Source organism: Actinia tenebrosa, unplaced genomic scaffold, assembly GCF_029948245.1.
Source record: "Actinia tenebrosa isolate PJP-AT-01 unplaced genomic scaffold, QUT_ActTen_1.0 PGA_scaffold4__44_contigs__length_22323623, whole genome shotgun sequence".
NCBI classification, from domain to species: Eukaryota; Metazoa; Cnidaria; class Anthozoa; order Actiniaria; family Actiniidae; genus Actinia; species Actinia tenebrosa.
The window spans coordinates 17944034-17971264 of NW_028292581.1; the positions used below are offsets into that span (position 1 = coordinate 17944034).

General features: G+C 38.1%; 2 protein-coding genes and 1 pseudogene across 2 annotated transcripts; 1 reads left to right on the forward strand and 2 right to left on the reverse strand.

Moving 5' to 3' along the window:
* Positions 1-6836: 6836 nt before the first annotated feature.
* On the reverse strand, positions 6837-13158 carry LOC116292534 (sperm-associated microtubule inner protein 4). The gene is made up of 6 exons (XM_089037236.1): positions 12802-13158; positions 11700-11879; positions 10995-11066; positions 9930-9959; positions 8660-8912; positions 6837-7280 (listed from the first exon to the last, which is right to left on the reverse strand). Exons 1-6 carry the CDS (start codon positions 12945-12947, stop codon positions 7155-7157), a joined length of 807 nt encoding a protein of 268 aa, XP_088893362.1. The 5' UTR covers positions 12948-13158; the 3' UTR covers positions 6837-7154.
* A 1601-nt stretch (positions 13159-14759) lies between these two features.
* LOC116292513 (sperm-associated microtubule inner protein 4) lies at positions 14760-24777 on the forward strand. Its single transcript, XM_031699854.2, is given in 8 exon segments — positions 14760-14990; positions 16345-16524; positions 17242-17313; positions 20689-20718; positions 21085-21364; positions 21525-21770; positions 22563-23216; positions 23218-24777. Coding segments are annotated over 8 exon segments (1686 nt in total). The 5' UTR covers positions 14760-14862; the 3' UTR covers positions 23314-24777.
* Positions 16519-18965, reverse strand: LOC116292514 (uncharacterized; annotated as a pseudogene).
* Positions 24778-27231: the final 2454 nt, after the last annotated feature.

The window sequence follows — 27231 nt, forward strand, 5'->3', positions numbered from 1 at the left end:
AACGTTAATCTATCAGGAAATTTATCAACAAAATTCGCACAATTTTTAGTTCGGGGAAAATAGTATACAAGAATCGAAAACTTCAAAGAAGATTTCAGGAAAATTATTTTTCTTGAACATAGGAACGTGCTTTAGAATTCAAATTTAACTCACTTTTGAATATTCAAATATAGTTATTTTTTCGTTTAGGAATATAAATGCGGTATAGTAATTTTCAGCCACTCACATATGGTTCTTAATCAGTTATTTTTCTTATTTTAGACGCGCGGTTTCTGCTATAAACGCTTCCCTACTGTTTCTGCTTGTTTTGGGCGCGTATACAATGTTATGAATGCCAGAAGTACTTTCCTTTTAAAAATCGTCTTTAAAACACGAGCATGACGTAAAAGTACTAGAAGAAAGGAAGGAAATAAATCAAGAATTTCCGGGACTCTTTGTCGCCGTCGCTTTTACATGTTGTGCTGTCTATAATTTTCGGCCATACTCTTGATTCTTGTTGATTTTTCCAATTAGAACGATAGTTGTGGCATGCTGCTTCGATTAATTCAATTATCGATATTCCACGTTTTGCATTCTCAATTCGTCGTTAATTGATAAAACCGGAAAAAGAGGAATTTAGGCCAAGAATTGAGCCCAAATGAAACCCTTTCCCCCGGTAAACAAGTTGGTACATTTGTAAAAGGAATCTGGAGGATAGATAAAGAAGATTGCACGCATGCTTTATCGTGTAGCTCATTCAAAGCCAAAAATATCCGTTCAAATTCATATCTTTTTCGATCTAAGAGCGGAAGGCCACTCCACTAGTCCGCTGGCAAAGCCCGAATATACTGTTAAATATTGAATTCCTGCCATGGTTCCGAGTAAATTCATTGCGATAAAATCTTCCTCGAAGAATCATGAATGCGATAACAGTTTTTTGGGTTCATTATGCAGAGGACCTCATTAAGGGTTTGTGATAGTGTACCACATATGGGGCCCCCTGGTTGGGGGAGCTCTGGGGAGTCATTGAAACAAAGAAAGCTAAACTAACATCTAACATACAAAAGGCTGACTTCCTCAACCTCTTAATTCTTATTTAAAAAATCACATAATCTCTCTTTACCTTTTAATTTTTGTCATTTCGGACATGAATGCTATTCAAAATTTTAATTCAGAACTGGGCTAAAATTCATTACGGTATTGAAATTCAGGAAACCGATTCAGGGCTTTCGTATCCCAAGAGCCTTTGCTTTACAAATTTCGACTGTGAAAAAGAGCGGTAAATTACTGCAAACATAGATTGGCAGATACAAATACACTGTCAATTTGAACCGAAATTTTAGCTTTGAACGCTTCCAGTGATTTGTTCCTTATCGAGATTTTTGACAAAGAACATCATAACCCGATAAAACATATGTATTTCTCAACAAAGAGGTCTTTATATTTCGCATTATATATCTTTTTGTTTTCTTGTTTTGAAAGTGCTAAGGCCGTAAGGTATCTAGTTATCACCTCGGTACCGCCTGCTGTGGCCAGCGGTATGACTCGTGAAGTAAAACAAACAAACACCATGGGCGTGCTGTGTAGTTTTCCGTTGTAAGAAAGAATCAGACTGCGATCTTTTTTCCGCCTGATAATCTACTAAAGGATCTAGGGAAACGCCATGATCAAAGAGCAAAACATAGCTTTTGGACTGAAAACAAGGAAATAAAGCGATAAACTACAAGTATGTTATCAGCCGTCCAAGGTCATGACATGATCAACACGTACGGCCGATAGATTGATATATTTGTAATTGCTTTTCAAATGCTGAACTTTTCAGTTGAAGCTGATCATAATTTGCAATTGCTTTCTCTCTCTCTCTCTCTCTCTCTCTCTCTCTCTCTCTCTCTCTCTCTCTCTCTGGAATATCTGGGATTGTTACACGATCGGACGATGAATGTCTAAAAAGCAAAGTAACTGAGGCCAACAAGATCCTAAAAGCCTTTACAGGTAACCGCAGCTGGAGCTTTATAGATAATGGTAAGATCAATAACTCTTTACTCAACAAAAGCGGCCTTCATCTTAATGAAAAAGGCAATGCAGCTTTAGCTAAGAACATTATGAATTATCTTTATTCCGATTGAATTTTACATAATAGTACCTCCAGCAATCTTGATCATAATCTAATACCCAAAGTGAGGGGTTTTAAGGTTGCAAGTTTGAATATTGTCAGCTTGCCACTGCATTTAGATGAAATTAAATTACTTCTTGAAGATCAAGTGCTGGATGTACTTGCCTTGAATGAAACTAGACTCGACAACTCTATTTCTGATCATTTCTTGTCTATTGATAATTATACCTTTGTTAGAAAAGACAGAAATAGATTTGGTGGAGGTGTCGGTTTGTATATTCATTCTAGAAATAAATTCAGGATCAGGCATGATATAGTTAATTGTGATGAGCAGCATGAAATTATTAACATTGAAATTTTAAAACCAAATAGTAAACCTTTTGGCATATGTGCTTTTTATAGACCACCAAATTGTAACAGAAATTTTTTCGAGTCGTTTGAATGTATAATCCAAACTTATGACCAGGAAACTAAGGAATTAATGCTGATTGGTGACTTAAATTGCAATTATTTGTGTAAATCTGATCCTAATTTATCAATCGTCAAATTTATCTGTGATGTTTATCACTTTTTTCAAATTATAAAAGAGCCCACCAGGGTAATGCGAACTTCCAGTACTTTAATTGACGTAATATTTACAAATATGCCTGACCGCATGGTAGCATCTGGTGTTTGCCACTTAGGCATGAGCGATCATAGCCTGATATATGCTATAAGGAAATTTGCGGTTCCCTCAAATATTAAGTGTCATAAGTATATTACATATAGATGCTTTAAGAATTTTGATTCGAATAAGTTTAGGACTCAGCTGAGTTCCATAGATTGGTCTCTTATTGACAATTTGTCTGATCCTAGTGAAATGGTAGAGCAATGGGAAGAGGTTTTTCTTCGAGTTGCTAATGCTCATGCTCCCTTGAGAACACGTAGGGTTAGAAATAACCACTCTCCTTGGCTCACTGGAGATATCAGACAGCTAATTATTCATAGAAATTATTTAAAGAGACAAGCAATTAGATCTGGTGATCAACAATCCTGGAGTGAGTATAAGAGCTTTAGAAACATGGTTACTAACGAAATTAAGAAATCTAAAGTTTCTTACTATCACTCTAGAATTAAAGACAATTATGGAAATCCTAAAGCACTGTGGAAAACAATAAATAACCTTACTGGTAGAAGCAATTCTACAAGTAATTCCATCACTGAATTAAAAATTAACAATTGCACTTTTAATGACCCAGCAGAAATTGCCGACTTAATGAATAGTCATTTTTCCAGAATTGGCAATACACTGGTCGCAGAGATGGAGAGAGGTATTATTGATTTCCAGGATTTCCTCAGACCAGTTGAATTTAATTTCAATTTTGTGGAGATCTCTAGTGACTTAGTTCTGAAGTTTCTAAGCAATATGCCAACAGATAAAGCCACAGGACTGGACAACATATCTTGTCGGCTTTTAAAAGAAGCTGCTCCCATAATTGCTCCTATCATAGCTAATATCATAAATACGTCATTTGCTAAGGGAATTTTCCCTTCACTTTGGAAAAGAGCTAAAGTGATCCCTCTACATAAGGCCAAGGATCGTAATGATCCAAATAATTATAGGCCAATATCTATTCTCCCTATTTTATCTAAAATTTGTGAGAGGGCAGCTTATGACCAATTATATGCCTATTTTAATAAATTCAATCTCTTAACTAAGTATCAATCTGGCTTTCGACCCTTACATTCTACTGTTACTGCTTTATTAGAAGCTACAAATGATTGGTATACTAACATGGATAGTGGCTTAACTAACCTTGTAGTTTCCTTAGATTTAGCGAAAGCCTTTGATACTGTTTCACATGACATCCTAATTTCTAAACTTAAGCACTATGGGGTTGGTGGAGTAGCATTAGATTTCTTTCGTTCTTACTTAACTGATAGAAGTCAATGCTGTACCATTGAAACCTATACCTCAAATCCAGTAACTGTAACGAGCGGTGTTCCACAGGGCTCGATTTTAGGTCCGTTACTGTTTATAATTTATATTAATGACTTGCCTCATTGTCTCGAAATTAGTCAGCCTCGTCTTTATGCTGATGACACCCTAATTAGTTACGCTTCAAAGTCAACTACTGAACTCTATGATAAAGTGAATTTAGATTTACTGTGTGTCAGTGACTGGCTATTGGCTAATAAGCTGAGTTTGAATGTAGTAAAATCTGAATATATGTTAATTGGATCAAATTTTCAGCTTTCAAATTTGGGAATTTCTTCGCATATCTTGATTAAGGATCAAGAGGTAAAGAGGGTAACCTCTTCAAAACACCTTGGTGTGTATTTAGATCAAAACCTAACTTGGGATGTTCATATTGAAAACTTATGTAAGAAAACTGGCTCTTCCATTAATGGTTTAAAACAAGCCAGAGATTTTGTCCCTCTTGATACCTTAATACTTATGTATAAGGCTCTTATTCAACCGTTATTTGATTACTGTGATCTTGTTTGGAGTAATTTAAACAAAGGCCAAGCAGACCGACTTCAAAAATTGCAGAACAGAGCTGCCCGAATCATAACCTTTCAGGGCTATGACATAAGGTCAGCAGACATCTTGCAACAATTGAATTGGGACCGCTTGGCTATAAGACGCGAAAAGCGCCTTTCTCTCATGATGTATGATATTTTGCATGACAATACTCCATCTTATTTACAAGATCTTTTCTCAAAAAGTAAGGATTCAAATGCTTATAAATCTAAATTGAGAAATATCGAAGATAAATTAGAAATTCAAACTATTCCAAGGACTGAATTCCTTAAAAAAAGTTTCTCTTACAGAGGAGCTAAATTATGGAATTCTATTCCTTCACATATCCGAACTTCATCCTCTAGGTTAGTTTTTAATAAGAATTTGTCTAATTGGCAGTCGGATAGTACCTAGTCACTTTATATTTATCATTTATACGCATTTTAATAGCTATATATATAGTTCATATTATTTAATTCATTTTTAAATATATCACATATTATATGTAAATCTCTTTCTTATGAAGTACGACTTTCATGTAAAGAAGTGTATGACACTTATGAAACTATCGTCCTCAAATAAAGGTGCATTCATTCTCTCTCTCTCTCTCTCTCTCTCTCTCTCTCTCTCTCTCTCTCTCTCTCTGCTATAGTCCAAAGGCTCGTTGTGATGACACAAGTTTGGTGATATTATTCCGCCTAGCAAAAGCCATAAAACCTCATTGTTTTAAAATGAAAAATGTCAACAAAAAAACAGCTCTTTTTTTTAAACTACTCTTCGAGAATCTCTGCGATATGAGTAATATTTCCCCGAACTATTTCAAAGCAATGCGCATGCTCGAGGACTTGTCTTTCTATACAAGGATCTCTATACAAGTTGTCAGACTGCATACCAATACACTTACGTTATGTTGGGAGAGAAACCTTTTCGGGCTCAAGGTACTAAGGTAGTAAACCACGCATTCAGCAATTATATCGTTTTGATAACATAATTTGTCATTGCTTCAAACCACTAATTATGGAAGGAAGTGTATTATTGGTAAGCTATTACGAGACATCAGATTTAATGAACTGGGCGCGCGCGAAGGCGGAAAACTGTACTGCGGCTACTCCCACTACAACACAGCGTTACTGAGCCCACGTTTTTCAGTGTATCTCGGGATTTTTGGTACGTTCGCCGGTGAATGAATGCGACCAAAAATGTAGCGCTGCTTTTACTTAACATCCGTAAGATACTCCCATAACAATCCCGCGATAACAGCAGTGCCCAATAAATGCGGGCCAAATATGTTAAATACCACGCTTACAAGGGAAATGGCAAATCAGAAAGCCTAGGTCTCGTAAAAGCGCTTCCTAAACGTGTGGACAACGATCTCCTTCAAAATACTGCTGTTTGATCAGTAATATTGATTTTCCGGTTACATTATCATCATTTCAATCAGTTTAGTTTCGGAATGTGGCCAGAAAAATATTTCTGAATAAGTTTCGAAAATGATCATGACTGGAAGCCATTCATTTCTAGTCTATCAGTTCATTCCAGAGGATACGCCTATTAGTCAGAACTATTTTTACTTTCTTCGACTTAGGCTGTTCCTTGACTCGAATATTCTATAAGCAACTGTTATAGATTTTAGTGGCGACGGAAAAGGAAAAGAAAAAGAAAATAGAAAAAAAAAAAAGAACAGTAAAACTTGTATGACCAAAAGATTTAACAAATACCGTATAAACAAACATTCTTGAAAAAAATCCGTCCGTTTAAAATAATAGAAAAATAGACCGACTCATAACCCAAGGGCGGATCCAGGGGGAGGGTCGGGGGGATCGCGACCCCCCTGTCACTCCTGAGGTCAAATGGGCTTCCTGTGGTAAAAATGCGACTGGGATTCCTTTGCCCACAAAATTTACCCCTGAGACCCCTCCCTTCAAAAAACCCTGGATCCGCCCTTGTAACCCAAGGTTAGTCTCATTTCAAAATCAACCTTAACTTATTCACAAATACTAAAAGTATGAAGAATGCACATCTTCAACAATACAGACACTTTAAAAATTCCACGGACCTTCACTGGAACACATCAATATTGAGCACGACATTGAAGTTAAACCTGATTTTGTTATTCACGTCTGAGAAAGGAGCTACGCTCCGTAAACGTTTAAATTAGTCACGGAATCTTATGTTTTTTTACTGGGTTTTAAAGAGAAAAGTAACTGAGAATATTTCTACTGGCATGGCTGAGCAATGAAGTGAATTTGAAACTGGAGTATTTTTATTGACAAACGATGTATTGCGTTCTTAAGTAGAGAATTCCTGGAAATACAGCGTCAGAAAGGAACGTTTTCACACAGGAAGCTAACTTCTAAAACCAGTTTTAAAAACCAGTTAAGTCAACCAATATGGCGGCTTATGACGTCACATTCACTCATCCCAGGAATGATGCAATCATAATCAAACAATTTAAATGTGTTAAAAATAAACGTAGCTAATTAGCATTAACTCAAATAAGTCAAGCTGGTCAATCGATTCAAAACTCTTTTTTTTTTATGCTGTCATTTTTGTCTTGGCTTAATTGGCATGCCAGTCTGCTTTTCTTAGTCGTTGTATTGGTAGACGTAAAGTTGGCGTGTTGCTCGGATGAAGGCGATTGAACTCGCTGATGATGTCATGTCGATTGAAAAAGGGATTTGTTATCTGAAAAAAAGAGTATAGATGGAGCTTTTGACCTTGGGGGTAATGCTGTCCCATTTCAGACCACGTGTCAAATCCTTGAGTATCATTTCTTTGTTTAACGGTTGTGCAAGAGAAGACAGTGGGTACAACTCAAACAAATAATCTTATACAGTGTGTGCAACCATGTGACTCAAAATCTTTTTAGATATGAATTAATAATAACAATTAAACAAACGCCATGTTGGTTGATTTAACAAGAGAATGCTTTGTTATCGTCAACCAAGATGGCGGCTATGACGTAACATGCACCTGCTCTATTCCCAAGAGAATGACACGTGGTCTGAAATGGGACAACATTACGCCAATGGCAAAGGTCTATTAAGGTTGTGAGTGGACGACTAGCGCTAACAGGTCACGTGAACCTACTCCTGAGCTGCTCGTTTTAAGGGGTAGGGTCACGTGACCTATTATTGCAAATGGCATAGTAGACCATTCGTGGAATGAGAAAGCGCAACGTTATAGAACAAGTTGGATCGTGATTATGATGATAGCATGTCTGAGTAATTTCATTGGCTTATTATCAAAAAAGTATCGCGCGCTGTGTGATTGGTCGAAATATAAATGTCATGAACAGTAACGTGTATAGAATGACGTGCATGTGTCGAAATCTGCTCCATGACTAAGTAAAGATCCAGTGGCGGATCCAAGACTTTTAAGAAGGAGGGGGTTCATTTTTGCAAATCTCGGCACAACAATAACGTTCTCTTGCATCATCATTTTTCCCATGAGGCACATCACTGGCATAGGGGCGCTCCTGATAAGGATAACCTATCCACCAGTCCAGGCCCGATTGTTGTGGGCGAAGGTGCTAATTTTCAAAAACGGACCTACCATACTTTTATTTATTCATTTAAAAAAATATAAAAAATCCAAGGTACCAGCCGGTGGGGGGTTCATTTGCACCCAATGAACCCCCCCTAAATCCGCCACAGAGATCTGGGACCTTTCAAGGCAGGACACAATTTTTTAAAATTGTTATTGTAGTTGTTTTGTTTTGTTTTGCTTTGTTTTGTTTTGCTTTGCTTTGCTTTGCTTTGCTTTGCTTGCTTTGCTTTGCTTTGCTTTGCTTTGCTTTGCTTTGCTTTGCTTTGCTTTGCTTTGCTTTGCTTTGCTTTGCTTTGCTTTGCTTTGCTTTGCTTTGCTTTGCTTTGCTTTGCTTTGCTTTGCTTTGCTTTGCTTTGCTTTGCTTTGCTTTGCTTTGCTTTGCTTTGCTTTGCTTTGTTTTTTGTTTTGTTTTTGTTTTTTGTTTTCCTTTGTTTTGTTTTTTGTTGTTGTTGTTTTGTTTTTGTTTTTGTTTTGCAGTGCCTTAACATTTTACATTTGAACAGTTGATCACATACCGTAACAGGCTTAACATTTGCTCCAAAACGGCCACCTTCAGCAGCGCTACTCGCCGTGTTAATCTGGTATAATTCAACCTCTCGACGCCCATAGCTACCCATAGCCTTGTTGATAATCCTTGAGGGAGGGGTGGTAGGAAGACCTCGTGGATCATACCCTAAGTACGGCTCAGGACGAGGAAATACGGCCTGTCTAGACATGTGGGACGTTAGAGGTGACTCCTTTGGAAACGGTAAATAGATTTGACTTTTTCTGCTCAAAGAAGAAAACGTTTTAGTGTAAGGAAATGTGTTTTTTTTATTAATTTGGGAGTAATGTTTTCCCATTTCAAACCGTGGGTCTTTGCCTTAAGATAGTTATTTCTTTCAGTTTTCAACTGCGGGATTCCCGATTCTTATTATCAAGCATTCTTATTTGATCTCGAGCATTTCCGATTATTTTCAAGCACTCGCAATTCAGTTGTTTATGCCGTTATCCTCTAGGACTCGATGCAGTTCTTGAGCTAGCATTCCCGATTCTTATTGAACTTTCCAATTCTCGAGCATCCCCGAACGTCACGTGACGACTCTAGTAGGATTTAGGATTTTGACTTAGCACTTAAAAGTAATGACAGTAATTTGAGTAATAAAGCTGTGTAAAAACATTAAGAAGATAATAAGATAGAAAACTAAAAATAACATCGTGTGGAATTAACATCGCTTGGCTTCCAAACACAGTGTTCGAAAGCCGAAAGTTCGAAATTTGGTACAAAAATGAAAAATGGCGGTGCTGCTGCGTGATCATGCAAGCCATTCCATTTTAAAGGTGTTATCTATGCGCATTGATATCTTCACGTCTATATCATACGCCCATCTTCTCGGCATGACTACATTTATTTAGTATTTTTACACAAGTGAATATAATAAATCCGGCGCGCTCATTGGTTACAATTTAGGTCTTATGCTGCTATATTTACCTACAGGTGAATTTAACTCGCGCACGCGCACGCTCGTTTGTCGATTTATGCTGCTTGCAGAGATAAAAAAAATCGAAAAGACAAAAAAAATCTCTCTCCGTTATTTATTAAATTCACTAGTGTTAAAAATACCGGCTAAATCAAAGACTCGCGTCTCGGTAAATATTCACTGATATTCACTTCGCCTTCGGCGAATAATTGTTAAATAATGCTCAGGTCAATCGTCGAAATTCTCATGACCCGCACGCACTCAAAAAATTGATAATAAGATAGGCGGTCTTTAGTATTCGGCCTTAGAGTCAGGATATACTCACTGCACTTTAGCGGTAGTTGGTCGTGGAAGTCTGCAAAAAAATAAAACGAATATAATGATAATATCAAAATAATAAATGGTTCTGTACTAATAACGTTCAGTTGGTTAGGCCCCGTTCAGTGGAACGTTCAGTGGAACGTTCAGTAGAACGTTCAGTGGAACGTTCAGTGGAACGTTCAGTGGAACGTTCAGTGGAACGTTCAGTGGAACGTTCAGTGGAACGTTCAGTGGAACGTTCAGTGGAACGTTCAGTGGAACGTTCAGTGGAACGTTATTACGTGAATTTATACCAATTAAGTTATAGCAACTATAATTATGGTAATTGTGATCCAAACAAAGAATCTAATAAGCCAATTCTAATTTTTTCAGCAACTGGTTTCGTAACGCTGCGCGTAGCGTTGCACGCGGTAGAACTCAGTTCTATTTTCGATGATTTTCGCAACGGATTGCAGCAAATGGCAACGCCATTGCACAGAGTATTCCCCCTCCAACAAATTTTTCTAGCAATTCTAAGGCATATTTTTAAAGAGGGCATACGCAAATATCTCATTTCTTTCGTAGCCAAAAAATATTGCAAGTTGCTAAGGTCGCGTTGCAGTGTAACACCTCACCTCGGCAACCAGCAACGCTACATTTTCAAGCATTGCGAGACAAGTTGCTGTGAAAACAGGACCTTTACACGTGCACGTGTATCATTAGGGCCACATTTCGTATGACTGGCGAAAAGCGTGCTAGAGTATGTACAGATGTGGCGTGACCGTGACGGTTATGTGTCCAAGCATTTTGATTGGATAGAGAGTTATTTTTTGTTTTGTTTTACCAGTGAGGCCAAGGACAACACAACAGCATGGCCAATTACTGTGGGTCCTGTAGTGTTAGCACGAGCATTGAAGGTGGTCGTCACCAGCGTCTTCAGTGGGTCTTTTACGTCCGCCTTATACAGGGTTATAGATAGTGAAGACAGACGGTGCCTACGGTTTGTTGTCGATACTGTATTGTTCCGTGTCGTTTTACCGACAGACATACGAAATCTATACTCCGTCTATAGGAAACAATTATAACTTACAGCTCATCATTCCATCGTAGTTTGCTCTTCTTGAGTTGGGTCAGATCGTAGTGCTGCTTTATGGGTGTTCCTCTATAGATAACACCAAGTAGAGAAAATATTATAGCACTTTCACATAGAAAACTCTTATAGAGAAACTTGCTTCGCGATAGTTTCAGGTGCATGCATGAATTTGGCGTGGTTGTTTCAGGGTTGGATCTGTGAGTTATCCGTGCCTTGACTTAGATCAGCCCAGAGGTTGTTTCAGGGTTCTATCTGTGAGTTAACCTTGCCCTGACTTAGATCAACCCAGAGGTTGTTTCAGGGTTCTATCTGTGAGTTAGCCATACCCTGACATAAATCTGCCAAGAGGTTGTTTCAGGGTTCTATCTGTGAGTTAGCCATGCCCTGAATTAGATCAGCCCAGAGGTTGTTTCAGGGTTCTGTCTGGCTATCGTGGCAAAGGAGAGAATATCACATCAAACAAACTCAACTCACATATGATACAGTTTGACTCTTACTCCGACGAAGGACTAACGTCCGAAACGTCAATTTAACAAAGCTTCTTACGGTGATTCAATTTATCTATAAGTTCCTACTGTTTGATCCAGTCTGATCCGGGACTCGAACCCGCACCACAGCGGTGTGACGCGAGCGGTAAGCCACCATACGCTACCCGCGCTATCCTATAATTACATTCGAAACGTACTCTGCAGTTTTCCCTACCTTGGTTGTGGGTGAGCTCCGCTACCGAAGTGACGATGGCCCTTTTGAAGCAGCTGCGGAGGTTCGCATTTGGGGCGGTGCTCCAATGGAAGTTGTACCTCGGCATCTCCGGCGTAACTACGAGCGCGTCCCCAGGGACACTTTGCGTATGGTTCTGTATTATGCACATACTTGCTGTACCTGGAGACGCAGTTATTTCCAATATATACAATAATTAATTGGAAAAGTAATACAAAAGACTAGTCGTCATGAAAATGCCGTTCGCAGGTTCGGGTTTATCGGGTTTGGGTAAAAATGTGAATGAATGATACATTTCAGACCACGTGTCATTCTCTTGAGAATAAGATTCTTTGTTTGAGTCGTATCAATATCAATGTGTCTTCTCTATACAACAGTTAAACAAAGAAATGGTACTCAAGGGAATGACATTTGGATTGTATCGCACAATTAAGAATGATATAGTGGCACAGAAGCTCATCTTCAGGAAGTTATGTGGTGTGGTTCTTGCATTCAGTGGTACTCAACTGTTACAGCTATGAGTTGTAGGTCAAGCTTCACGTCCCGTAACTCCTGTTTTCAACTTGTTTTGAATTAACTTAGTCCCCCTCGGTTATAATAAACACAGGTAACCCAGTACGACGAATTAAAGCGACGAATTTCCGGGGAGGGGGGAATCGGAGTGGTTGTGCGAAACATACTCTAGTCTAGAATTAGGAAGCAAAAGGAGTAATCTGGTCTATTAATTTCTAACCGGATGCAGACTACCAATTTATGGATTTGTTAATTTTTAATGATCGCAAAAACCATTAAACACGATTGTCTAATCCTCTAATAGACGTATAGTTTTAACCACCACTTCTTATCGATCTTCTATCCAATTAAGATATATTTACAAGTAAATGGCTTTATAATTCTCTCTTATTCAATTATTTTCCAAGATCTTGTATTTTGACATAAAAGTCTTCTTCTGAAACACAATAATCTACTAGTGTTGTCCATATTGACCTCAAGAATGCATAAGGATAATTACTCAGTGTCCGACTTACAAATATCCACTTATTTTTCTTACACTTTACCTAATTTTACCTACTAATAAACTTACCTTTCAGGGAAGGTTGTAATTCGATGGTTAATCAGCCCGGGATTGTGTTCTACAGCAGACTGAAAAGTTCTTGACAAAGGATCAAACCCATGCCTCTGCTTATAAAGCTCTGTTTGCAGCTTTGACATATAAACTGTGCTGACCATCTTGCTGTCTCGAAAACTATCCCTAGAATAATCCCTTCAAGACATTGAAATACTAAAGCTAAATTGTTTGGGTTCAAGGCAAGGTATTTTTGGAGTATTATAAAGAATTAGATCTTTAGATTACTTCATTAGTCTTTAGGTCACTTAATGACAACACAATATTCGCCTAGGATACGCGGTCAGTCGAGCGTAGATAAGTTATTCAATTCAAATGACTCGACTGACCTTGCCGTATAAGACATCCAATCATCTTGATGGACCCTTGGTCAGTACAAACAGAGGTATATCTGTCCTAGTCTGCCGCTGTCTTCAATTTCTTGTTTAAAAAAATTATTTTATAAAAGGCTATCAAAAGTGCAAGTAAAATTGAAAATTTGTGAGTTTCAGCGCTTTTCAATGAAGTTTAAAAGCTGGCTTAAACTTCATTATTCTCCGTAAGCTTGAAGGATTAAAGCTAAATACCCTCTTGGATATTTCTAAAAGTGTTAATTAATTAGAGCCTATTTTACACCTCACATAATTTTGAAACCTTGAGAAAGATTTAATTCCATCATTTTTCCGGCTTTCAAGGTACAGCTGAATCAAAAGTTTTCAATATAATATAAATCTTTCGGGCTTACAGCACATAATGGTCAGTGTTTGACCACCATTTGGAGCAGAAATATTATATTCATTTTACCAGTTATGCTTGGGAAAATTATACAAGGAAGTTAGTTGTGACGTATGTCCGCTTCCGCTGTTAATCGCCGTCTCTCACCAATGCGAAATGAGTAGAGTTATTCATGTGTGGTTCTCTCTTGCCGCTTTGATGTTTTTTTCTCAGCATTCTCAAATTTTTCCTTTCTCCACTAAATGCTAATTAGATTTATCATGGCTGCTTTTATCAAGTAAGCTGGAGAAACTTTTTTCGCTCAAAACGAGAGTGAGAAAGCTGGTCAGCAAAATTAACAGACCTAATATTCCTTCGTCCCTTCAGCTTCGTTCTCTCCTTTCAGCCCTTCCTTTATTCTTTTAGTCTTTCAATTCCTTGCTTCCTTCATTTATTTCTTCCTTTTTTGCTCGTGTGTAGTTTCCTTTCTTTTGGATATTACACTAGCCAGCTTCACTAATGATTAATATTCTCTATAGAGAACACTATTACGCAAAGCCGGTTTGCTTTGCCATTTACTCAATTAACTAACTAACAATGACCTGACTCATTATAGCCTCCATTGTGTTGCTTCCTGTGGGTGTTGAGCTCTGTCTGGTATGAGCCCAACGGATTATTCTTTTCGTTGCTTCGCCGGTGGTACTTGCAATGAGATTGTGCAATACGCGGATCCTCGCGCTCTCAGAGAGATATTTGTCTACCGTTTTCAAGACTCTCTGGTTGATATTAATTTATTTGAAAGTTTTTTAAATGTAGATATTTAAAAAATTAGGCTTTCGTGTTTGCAACTAGAAAAAAAATAATAATAGAAAAATCCCTAAAAACTTGGAATGCTTTCATATTTCTTTTGAAAAAGTTCCAATAGTTTAAAGGTATAAACTTGAAACCTTCGCTCCTTTCCGACTTACCAAATACAACCGTGCAAGGCAAATCTAAAGCGAAAAATCGAATTCAATCTTTTGAGTTTAGTACAATATATACCATTAGATCTATTCTTTTTTAAATCAATTCAGAATGGTTGAAAAATATTACCTATGGAAAGTCATGTTGGCTTTTGACAATGGCGCCCAAAGACCCTGTCACGGATTAACCAATCACAACGAAGTTGTTTCCTTGGTAATTGTGTTGATGATTGAATTGATGACCATGGGCTCATTCTGAAATCACCGTGACAGAAGCAAAAAATCTTAACTTCATTACATTCAATCACTATGCGGATGATTCTACTCCTAAATCCATGATTTGAGCTCATTTTGTAGAAGAAAAATGACGACGGCACTGCAAAAGTCTCTATATAATCAACATGTTGGTGTAGACTACCTATCGAGGAATGTCGAATCTGATGTCCTACACGCTCCGGCGATACTAGATCGTTTATCGATCTCACAAAACCAGTAAGTGAATTCATCTTATACACTAATATAATAATATCACCGTGTGTTAAACAATTTTGAGATTCTACAATAGTTTGGCTTCTAAAATGATATGTTATAAAAGTTTTCGTCAAAATCCTAAGCTTAATGCGAGGTCAAGATACTTGGATATTATTGAAGCGAAACGGTTGCTAACATCGTTGCTAAGTTGAGACAGGTAGGATAGTAGCTCTAAAAGCGCCAAAAATTACTTTTAAAATACAAATACATTCCTAAAGAACATAAATACGGGTTCTAATTCTGAATACGGCCTACTTTAGGTAACAAAAATAGTATTTTTTGAGGTAGTTTTTAGGGCTTTCACATTTAGTTTACCAGTTTAATAGACAATACCAATAATCGTTATCGATTAAGCCGACATGTGGCTTGTCTGATTTGTTTGAGAGCTGTTAATGAAGTATTATGCAGTATTACTGCCACTAATAAACAGACATATGGCTTGGACCGGCAAACCTCTTAAGGTTCGTTAGGCCAGAAATGAATATTTTCTCTTTGCAGTAATATCATGTAATTTTTTTAACCACTGATCGAGTTGATCTACCATATACACAATCTTATAGTTAGTGTTATTGTTAAGTTAAGTGGTTTAGTGAGGTTATTAACTTAAGCTGTAACGTTCCAATCTTGTTTCCATATTCCCGTTAAGAATATTCATGAATGAGCTGAAAAACAAAAATAATTTTAATAATTTTGAGAAGAAAAAATAGTAAGTCTTTGTAACAAAAGTGCGAGCTATCAACAGTATTAAATCACGAAATTCTTTTTAATGGAAAATTTATTTGAATGGACGTTGATTTTAAGTCGATGCCATAGCACGAGAATTTGGATAGTGTACTAGATTATAACAACGACAACAACAACAACAACAACAACAAAACAGCCTAAAGTTGAAAAAGAATAAAGTCAACAACAGCAATTTCGGTGTAGCGTTGTTTGGTCTCGTGATTCACAACGATTCCAAGCTGGACTCAGTATTACGCGAGTTAATTTTGTAAGGTCTCTCCCTTAATTTGAGGGTTTCTTTTGGTTTTTTCGATTTTTCCCATTCCGCCAAATCATGATCACGCCAAATTCCACTTCTCTGATCTGTTAGAGGTTATACCTGTTTCAGTGTTCGATGTTATTAGTAAGCCTTGCCCTAACTTAGATCAACCCAGAGATCGCTCGGCAGGGCTAGATGACCTTAGATCTGTGAGTTAGCCGTGCCCGGCCTGACTAAGAACAGCTCAGAGGTTGTTTTAAGGTTCTATCTGTGAGTTAGCCGTTCATTAATTCATTAATTTCTTTATTTCATTTTTTTCTCCGTTTTTATCAGTTTTGATCACTACAAATCAAGAACTTACAGACCTCCCAAGGTGCCCTGGGGACGCAGTCTCAGTTATGGCGGTACTGGACCAATCAATCTCCCTGAGGACCACCGGCCCAAACAAGAACCACCAATAAGGGTCCAGAAGGGACATCGACACTTTGGAGGCGGCGTTCTACCTTTTCCCAGGTAAAAAAATCACTTTATTATAGGCCGAGACCGTTTAATGGACTCTTTGACGATGCGGCGGCCATCTTGAATCGCAATGCATTATGGGTCGTTCAGTGGGCAAATAAACGGCTTTCTTACAGAAATGATGTCGATTGGTAATTAAAACAGCTCATCATAAGAAAATATTTTAAAAAATGAGTTAAGGCTGCACATAGATTACCTTTACAAATAAAAGAAAGTCAATAAACACACGCGCGCCGTATAGTTGAAGTAGACGTCCATTGGACGCTACCGCTCGTTTTTACACGTCATTTCCTGTCTCATGCGGAATGCTCGGCATTGTCAGCAAATGGTTGTCAGTGTTTGAATACCATTTGGAGCAGATAATGAGATTCAAAGTTTTTTAACAGCTTATTGATCGAAAACTCCCAGCATTTTGAAGTGCATGTGTGACATCATATAGCCGCCATGTTTGTTGACTTTCATTTAATTAACAAAGTATTTAGTCTTAATTTTTTAATTTAAAAAAAAAAAAATGGCGGACATATGTCTTTGTCCTTTTTCCATATTGATTCTGATATATTTTCCCCATTAAAAGGGGGTCACAAGAAATTTATATTTAAGCCAAGAAAATAAGAAGTTTGAAAAAGTATCCAAGAGGGGCCTATATACGCCTCTGTTTAAAAGTGTGTTGTATAGTGCTTGAACCAGAACTGAATTCTTGTCTATTTTCAGGGGTATTCCCATTGAACAGTACTATGATTTAACGCTCCTAAAGAAGAGTGATCTACGAAGAAATGACGAGCTGTAAGTAGAGATTATAGTTGTACATAGTCCCTTTCACACTTCCCTGCGCCATCTTGAAAGGTAGCCGTGCCTTTGCATAATAATAATAATTATCGTCATCATCATCATCATCATCATCATCATTATATTTATTTAGACACGATCTCCGGGGTCTCCGCGGTTTTCCTCACTCCGCAAAAGCTTGCACGCTAAATTCCAATTCAATAATGAGTTAGTCGAGAGTTAGTCATGACTTGATATCAACCAAAAGGTTCATTCAGTTCTGAATCATAAAATTCGAAGGCTTTTGAAGGTAATTATGTTTCTGCCTTGCAGATGTTTCGATATTTTTAGCTGCTATGACAACATGTTACTTATGTTGATGTTTCAATTTAATCCTATTGGACTTCTGGCCCCAAAGTATTCAACATAGTTCTTTTGTAAGACGGAAAGTCTGTCACCTTTGTCTAGCCTATCTTTATACTTCTCTACGAATTCCTCCGTGTAACCAAAATCCAAAATGAGAACGACATTTTTCTTTGCAATATCCCCAACTTCATTCTCCTCAGAGTACAAGAGTTTACTCTTGAGAGCAAGTTTCAGAAGAGACGGTTTTTCTTGGTCGCTTTCTTCATGAATCTCTCTCAACTTCTCAACCAGAGATCCCTCGCATTTCCCAATGTACGACTGACACTGTATCTGTTGATGGCAGCAGCTTTTATTTATCTGGTAATAAAATATCAATCCTTTGCTGTTCAGAGGGTCTTTAATGTAATGTCGTAAGTATTCTTTAACTAAACTCTGTTGCATTGGATCCTTCTCTTTATTCCTCAGTCCTTTATAGTACACAGAGCTCCAGTACTCGTAGTTTGCAGCTGCTACTTTCATCGCTATCTCTAGTCGTTCGTTTGGATCGTATCCTCTGAGCTGGGCATACTCCTTTGGAGATAAGAAAATCTTTTCTGGAGAGACGATCAAATCTCCCATCTGACTTTCAAAAAAGAAAATAGGAATGCTCCCCTTTTTGAAATTTGTTTTTCCGATATCTAAGACGATAGCTTGTGCATTAGGTGCCACGTTTTCAGAATCTAACTTCTCCGTCTTATAATCTTGTCCATTCTGTAAAACTGTGACCAACTCTTTCGTCCATTCTCCCGCTCGTTTTTCCCGGTCATACTTGTCGTTAGTCAACGTCTCCACGTTTATCCTCATAACCTTAACTTTCTTTTTCCTTGGCAAAGTTTGGACCAAGTTTACCAACCTGGTCAACAGTTCGTCTACGAAGGCAATAACTGTTGTACAAAATCACTGGATAATCTACTTCTTGTGGAGGACTTGGGATTGGGAATGATTCCTCGGTTCCTACAGATGATGATGGAGTCGTAGTCTCTTCCACAGACATTGTCGTCTCGCGAAGCAGTTTTTCCATCGCCACCCTTTCTTGGACGTCTCTTTGTATTTTCTCTATTAATTGGTTAAGTCTTTTCTCTTGAGCCGTGATGGGATATTTAGCCGATAGAGAATTTATTTTGCTCTTCAGCAACTCGACTGATTGTTCAATACCTTCAAGAAACTCGACTATGTCTTGCAAGACTTGCAACTGGTTTCCCGAAGAGCTGCCTGACAAAGAGCTATTTTCCATAACTTTTCTCTGTAATATTCGAATAGTAAAACAAAAAGAAACTATTAAAAACTTTCAGTGACACAACAGTGGAAGCTCTTGAAAAAGTGTGTGGCAATGGCTGGCTCGTCCTCGAGTTCAAGCAATTTTACAAACAACACTGCTGCATTCAAAAATGTTTCAACACTGAGATTTCTCTTTCTTTGACTGAGATTCCGTTAGTTTGGTCAACTGTATTTTTTAAATTCATTGGTTAATAACGGCTGAGATACAATGATTGTGGTTTCCTTTCACTGAAAAGGGTCTTTTATTGTGGTACTTTTAATATTGATGAGTCGTTTTTTTTTTTTTTTTTTTTTTTTTTTTTTTTTTTTTTTTTTTTTTGTTTTGGCTACTTTTTTCCAGTTCTCAATTTCAGTTGCTTTTGAATCAATAAACCTTGGTCAATTATCAATATTTTAGCATCGCTTATATATCATAGTTCTTCTTGGGAATTCAATCACACGCATCATACTTGCCGGAACAATTATTTTTAGTTTCTTACGCACTGGACTTCACTCGATGAGATGTCGATACGACAGATCATTGGAAGTCCAAAGTTTTGGTTTATTATGACATATTGGTAGACATTATTTATATCATTGGTAGACATTGGTTGTTTGAAAATGAATATAATTCTGAGAAAAAGATCTATCGTTCAGTCAATTTATACAACTATAGCATTCGCCATGACAGTGTGAAAACTGACAGGCGCTTAGAAAAAAAAATGTTGTACGTACAAGCTTTTCCTAGATTTTTGGATTCGTGTTATGAAGGTCACTGTCTTAACCTTGAATAAGGCGATTTTTTTACCCCGATTTACTTTTGCAAGTGTTTTCTAGTTTGTCTTCCTATTCTTTGCCTTGGAAAGGGATAGAATGTTTTTGGACAGGTTTCTTGTAGTTCGCTGTTTTTTCGCCACTAGTACTGCATTTGTAGATGGCGGGTAGCTGCAGTGATTTTAATCCCTTACAAACGCCATGCTTTCCAAAACAGCCTTTCGAGGGAAATTTATTGTGAAAGTGAAGCCGAATGTACAAGAACGTGTTTGCCGACGTTCCTCAGAAAATTGTTTTATACAATAGAAAAATCGAGATTTACGACCCCTCTTTTTAATTTTTAAAGATTTTGTACCACGGTTTTTAAACATTTATAAGGAGGTTGGCTAGGAGCGCTAGAGCGACTAGACACCCGAATTTCTCACCTTCTTTTAATCTCGTACCCATAGCTCCTCGTATGAAATTCGATGGTACAACTTTCAAAACATCACTCGTATCTATAAATTCCAAATTGTACTCGAGATCGTGCGATTTCCTATACAAGCGTACAACATGTATACTAATCCAGTAGTATTGGTGGATAGCGCTATCTGACGGATAAATTCTTATCCAGTGGATACGTCGATGCTGTTATCAAAATAATTTATCCAATGGATATGATAGCGCTTACCCTTTACAGGAGGTAAAAGGAGACTCTGCTCGCAGGGTAGATAGCACTGCTCAACCTTTTTAAACTCGGCCCCAGTTCTAGTCCTATATTACTTAGAAACAAGACGCTCAAAGAGCGTAAACTGGGTTGCCTGGAGGTTGCTTGGATTTTTGCGTATAGAAACTGTGTTGCGACAGATATTACGTTATTAGGCATTTTCTGACATTTTATTTTAAGACTGGTTTGCCACAGGCAACCCAATAATCATAAATAAGTTGCACTAACCAATAATCTGTTTATATCCACAGCATCCCCGACCCTCAGAAACTGGATATCGGGTAAGCCATAGCGTACTTTTGTATCTATCGTGATATTCAGCTGATCTGAAATAGTGACCTATAAATAACGTAACTGCAAAACAGAGGTTTCATGAAGCCTGCAAATGAATTGAACACTGAAAAATAAAAACATTCCCGCCATTCAATATAATATTTGTCTCTGTTATGATGCACTTATTAGTGACGGTATTTTTTCACTTGGTGACCGTGGACTGATTCCACAAGAATCGACAAATTTCATAATAAAAATTGACACCTCAGATTTGCAAATTATTTCGATTTTGATTGACATATCTTCTCAGATCAGCTCGATAAAATCATTTTATGGCGTAGCGTTGACCTTGCATTTTCTTATTCATTTAACAGAAAGTTAACAATCCCTTTGAAGTTCCCATCAGAGCATCCTTACCAGTCCCACACGCCAAAGTTCGCCGTGTTCCCCTCCTTTGATTCACCCGATGACGTCAGAAAAGGCAAAGAAGCTGTGATCTACTCCTCCACCCTACCCCCCACCGCAGCTGCCTCGGCAATCGATCCTGTTGTTGTTGAGAAGACCAAGGGACACGCTTATCGTAGAGAGGTGATACAAGTACAAAAGGAATCTCAGAAAACTCCTCTCATTTGGAATGAACATAACTATTATCAGGTAAGGAATTGAATACTTGGGGCGGCCATCTTGGATCGCAAGGCATTGTGGGGCGTCCAGGGGGGAAACAAAGTTTTGTTACAGTAATGAAGTAATTGGGCGGGGGGCACCTCGGGCTGTAACTTCTTCACGTTGACACACGTATTTTCTCTTTTCATAGCTGGTCAAAGGTCCAGAACTTCAGCGTCAGGTTTTCTACCCCACCCCACCCTCCTCAGTCCAGCCAAACAGTTTAAATCGACCAGCGGAGCTGACAGTTTCTCCACGAACAGCAGATGCCCTTTACAACCTGCAGAAATCGTACTGGAAGACTATCTATAGTCAGCAATACACGGGGAATGGTACACAGAATATCTTGAAGCTTGATAACTATGATGATGTGACCAGAGGAGAAGGCAATGAATTGGTAGGTGTGAAGACTCTGAGAATCTGAGGGTTTTACCATTTAAACCAATTCATATCCGGTTGGAAATTGTTTGCTATTAGTAAAAAAAAGAGCGGGAAAATTTGACTTCCGGCAAATTAGGAATAAGCGTCTAACGGAAGACCCGAAAAGAGCGGGAAAAGGGGATTGCCTCAATCGAAAGACCGAGTTTTCCCCGGAACTTTCCGATCGGAACCACACAAACCATTTGTTTTTCCAACTGGAATTTCCAGTTTTTCCGGGTAGATGGAAGAGCCCTGAGACTGACGCTGAGAAAAAAGTGGGCCACTGTTCACATGCACATACTGCATTTGATGTACATTTTAACGGCACGAATTTCCCCGGCCACGAATCCCGTCATCGTTGCCTTTATTTCCACCCGCTCTGCAGATCAAAATGCCAAACCTTTGCTAAAGTGTCAAAACTTGCTTCAAGCATCCGTTTTCACAGCCATTTACAAATAATTAACAAACCACACTCGCGGAAACACTATTACTGGAGTCGCTGAATACCATTACTACTGTTACTACGAATTTAAGCTGAGTTTTTTCATACAAACATGTCAATGCACATGGAATGCCTTTACACAACATTGACTGATGCGAAATATATTTTCTTGTTGATCGATCGATAATTTAACTGCCGATATTCGCTGATGAAAATAAAACTTACTAGATAACAACTGACATGAAATATTGATTGAGAAATTTGAAAGCACTTTTTGACTCAGTGAAAATCTTTTTTTCTTTTTTTCTTTTTTCCCGTTTTCATTAGAAGGAGCATTTAAGAAACCAATTCACTCCTCCGCGACCGCTTGAAGGACGCCAGACGACGGTAAGAAGCAAAAAGAAACCAAAAAAGACGAAAAGAATTATAGTTGGACACGGAACAGAATTATGGGTCACGGATGACGAGGACGAAGAGAATGACCAGCGGAAGTACGCAGCAGGAAAAACATCGAAAGACAGTGAAATCGTACAGAAATCTTCCATCCCCGATGATGACAGAGAACCAGGGACGTATTCAAATAACACACATCACCTCATTAACCAAGAAGGGTCAAAATATCCGTTAGATACTTGTAAGATAACTAATAATTATTACCAGGCGGCTTCCCCACCAGAAACGACGGCTTCTCTTGCTCAGTTGCAGTATCCTAAGACGTCGAATTTTTACTGGAATAATCGTCCTGCCACGGCTCCCGAACCATCACGACCTCGGTCACCGACGATACACAATATGCCAAGCCAGCTACACGAGCAGGCGAAAACAGGCTCGACAAATAGCGATTTGTACCCGAAGTGGTTCCGAAATAGTTCCGTCTACAGCCCGAAGAGGCCGAGCACTGCCCTGCTTGATCTACAAAATACCTGGAGTAAAACTGAAGCACATCGGAAATTTCACGAACAGTTTCCAGAAAATGCACCAGGATATCCGACAAAAACCCGATCTCCGAATTACTACGAATGAGAGGCGACATGTGATTCCTGAAACGGGTATTCACGTGTATTACTACCATCGATGAACAATTGGTCGCATTTGGAATTACATATATTATCGGGACAAGTTAGTATAATTTAGCATGACATTTGTCTCACTTCACAAAATGGTTCAACGCAGAATCACCCATGCAGCCCCCATCACGTGACTTTTTCCAAAGGTTTTAATAGAGAGCACGAGCAGGGCGGTACGGGTCATATCACGCGCTTTCATTGACAAATTTGCGATCTATAACTTACGGTAAGGATCAGTCCAACAACCCTATTTTGGTGTTCACCTTGCCATATAAGGCCCCGTCCACACGTATCCGGAAATTTTTGTATCCGCAATTTTTTTTTTTTTTTTTTTTTTTTTGCCGAAAACGAAAATGTTTGCATCCACACGCAGTGTATTCGAATCGTTTTCACCGTCCACACGTGTCCGTTTTCGTAAAATTTCCGGATACGGATACAAAAATTTCCGGACACGTGTGGACGCAACCTGTATCCGCAAAAAATAATTTGCGGATACAAAAATTTCCGGATACGTGTGGACGGGGCCTAATAAACATCTTATTAACCTCGCTAGCTCTGTCCGTACGCAAGTTATGGAACCTCATTTCTCCCACTTCTTCGTATGGCCCGTGCGATACGCGCTTGGGCCATAAAGCATGCAGTGGGAAAACGTCGGTCCATAACGGTTAATAAGAACTATTTACTGACGACTACGCGTGTGGTGCCCCTTGTCTTTCTGTTTTGATCTGACTTTTGTTCACGAAAGACTTTTTAAGGCTATGCATTAATGCAGTTCTAAAGAACTATTGGTTCAGTATTGAGAGAATGATTTATGAGTGGGACGGAAGAGAGGGATAAAAATAGAAAGAAAGGGTGTAAAGAGAAAGAAGGAGAAAAAGGAAAAATGGGAAAAGAAAGATGAAAAGAATGAAGAAAAAGAAAAAAAAGCAACAAAAAATGAATTTATGAAAAAATTTTCGCTAATTATTTCAACTGACATTCGTGTTGTTAAATTACCGGATAAGATATGGAATCGTATCTCGTTCTTGCAAATATCACTAGAGTAGACACACACCTAAGTTTCGCACGTAAATATTTTAAACTAGCCAGCCAATCAAGTTCCGATGGTGCCAGTGGGGTGGCCAAAAAAATAGTAGTTAACTGACGAATAACCTAAAATTAGTAGTTTTAAAAGAGTTAACTGATATTTCATTATTGGTTAATGTTATGGCCAGCCGCTCGTAAAATTATTACAGTTAGTAACTGACTTTCGGCCGAAAAATCATCTGACAATTGGGTACCCCTCCTATACTATTTTCTCGGTTCCAGAAATTTCTTCAGAATAGTCAGAGGTCCATAACTAGAAGTGTACTTTTATGAACTTATAAATGAGAGAGAATGCGTGAATTAATTCTATGTGTGTTAGTCGTTACCGAGTGAAATTCAAATGTTGGTGTAAAAAAGATTATTAATTTAATAAAAATTTACGAACTGTGGCCTTTATAGTGGTGTATTTGCATTTGTTTGGGCCATGTTTGGTACGGAGGGTGGGGAGGAATAGAAATAACATGGAAGTGAACGTAAATCTTCGCAGATTGTAATCCGTGGCTTTATAATATCACATTTGGTATAATGGAAAAGTAAAATGCTAGTAGCAGATATAAGGATTTAAGGGTTGTACGTGTAAAGGTAAACAAACTGCTTACTTTTTCACCTCTAATAGGGTTTGCAAGGGCAGAACCGGGGGGGGGGGGGGGGGGGGGGGCAAACGGGGGCTGAAAACCCCCCTTCAGCAGAAAAAAAACGATGCTTTTTATATTGTTTTCCGTTGTGTTGACGGAAGAAACTCAATTAGCCCCCCCCCCCACCAAACTCAATTAGCCCCCCTCCCCCCTATAATTTTGACTGGATCCGCCCTTGGTTTGGTTATTACTGGAATCATCATCGCACATGTGCGAGTTGCGTTTTGGCGTGTGCTAATTTTAGGTGACGTGTAACTATTCAACAGTTAGACTAAATCTACTCTAGATAAATTTATCTAACTAGAGTGTATATCATATATCGGTGAAAAAGTTAACTAACAAAATTCTACAAATTAGTGCAAAGTTTTGTAGGTCTACGGTCTACTGAGGTCTACTGAACTTAGACTTAATAGAGATCTTAGAGTGCATACCATATATCAGTGAAAAAGTTAACTAACAAAATTGTACAAATTAGTGCAAAGTTTTGTAGGTCTACGGTCTACTGAGGTCTACTGAACTTAGACTTAATAGAAATCTTAGAGTGTATACCATATATCAGTGAAAAAGTTAACTAACAAAATTGTACAAATTAGTGCAAAGTTTTGTAGGTCTACGGTCTACTGAGGTCTACTGAACTTAGACTTAATAGAAATCTTAGAGTGTATACCATATATCAGTGAAAAAGTTAACTAACAAAATTGTACAAATTAGTGCAAAGTTTTGTAGGTCTACGGTCTACTGAGGTCTACTGAACTTAGACTTAATAGAAATCTTAGAGTGCATACCATATATCAGTGAAAAAGTTAACTAACAAAATTGTACAAATTAGTGCAAAGTTTTGTAGGTCTACGGTCTACTGAGGTCTACTGAACTTAGACTTAATAGAAATCTTAGAGTGTATACCATGTATCAATGAAAAAGTTAACTAACAAAATTGTACAAATTAGTGCAAAGTTTTGTAGAGGATGCCTATCTTTCCAGTTAGGAAGCGAGTTAGGAAGCGAGTTAGGAAGCGAGTTAGGAAGCGAATGATATTTTATTACAGAATATTTACAGAATATTTACAGAATATTTAATATATATTTAAAAAAAGAAATCGCAAGTAAAACGTCTGCATCAGCCGGTAATTATTAATTCTATGGGTGTAACGCGACTGTTTCTCGTTCGCTGACAACATGTTTGCTGGCTCAACAACGGATCTGTCTGCTTCTCAACACGATGTCGGAAGACGAAAGCTGGTAAGTAATACATTATTCATAATCCTTCATTTATCATGCTAAATTATTCCATCCTTGAAAGATCAACATAGCATGTCGAAGTAAGACAATTCCTGGTTACATTCGAACACGACAGCCATGGCAATCGTCGCATTTCCACCGAAGGAAACCGTTATTACCACTGTCAGTGGGAATGCTTGCGGGCAAGGCATGGTTACATAACGTCTTCTTTAATTAAGCAGGACCCTGGCTTAATTTTAGATGACTTCCAGATCGGTAGCTTACGGCAGCTGTTAAACATCGACATCTAAGTTACCTTTTGCTCTGATTAGGATAAGGACAGTGCCTACTATTTCTAAGGTGTGTTTTGTTTTTCAAATTGTATTGTGTCATCATGCATATAAGACGTCGAACTTTTGCCGCGTCCATTGTGCTTGCCTGTTTACCTTGAACCTAGTAGAAGTATGTATGCCAAACTTATTACATTCCGTCTCCTGCCGCCAAGCAAAGGAGCTGATGTCTTATGTAGTAGTTCTTGGCGTTTTCTTAGCCATTGGACTCAAAGACAATTAGATGCGATGCGGAATTAGTAGTCCTTAAAGCTTCATATCACTGCAATCTTGCAACCTAGACAGTTCTGCTAGTGTTAAATTTATTTCGGTTCTGATAAAAAGTGCAATTCTTAAGTGCTTGTACTTTATTAAGGATATTTTATTACTTTAAACCTTATTATTACGATGTTGATATTGTTATTATTTAAATTTTAATAAACGTTTTATTGTTACCGTTCATTCAATTGGTATCCACGAAGGTAATTCTGGCTACTCGAACATCAAGTTCCCAAGAAATTGAAATTCAAAATAAATTGAAAAGCTGGTGTTTGGTGTGTGATGATGTTTAGCACGGAGCATACGCACACACGGACATAGCTTTACTTAAATCAAAAGAATCAAGGACAGATGCAGGATGAAGTAAAATAATAAACTACTCG

Coding starts and splice junctions, on each gene's coding strand:
- LOC116292534 (XM_089037236.1), bottom strand. CDS start 12,947: ATGGTCAGCACAGTTTATATGTCAAAGCTGCAAACAGAGCTTTATAAG. Junction 9,960..10,994: donor CTACGATGGAATGATGAGCT/GTAAGTTATAAT, acceptor ATTTTTTTGCAG/ACTTCCACGACCAACTACCG. Junction 7,281..8,659: donor CAAATGTTAAGCCTGTTACG/GTATGTGATCAA, acceptor TCTTTTTTTCAG/ATAACAAATCCCTTTTTCAA.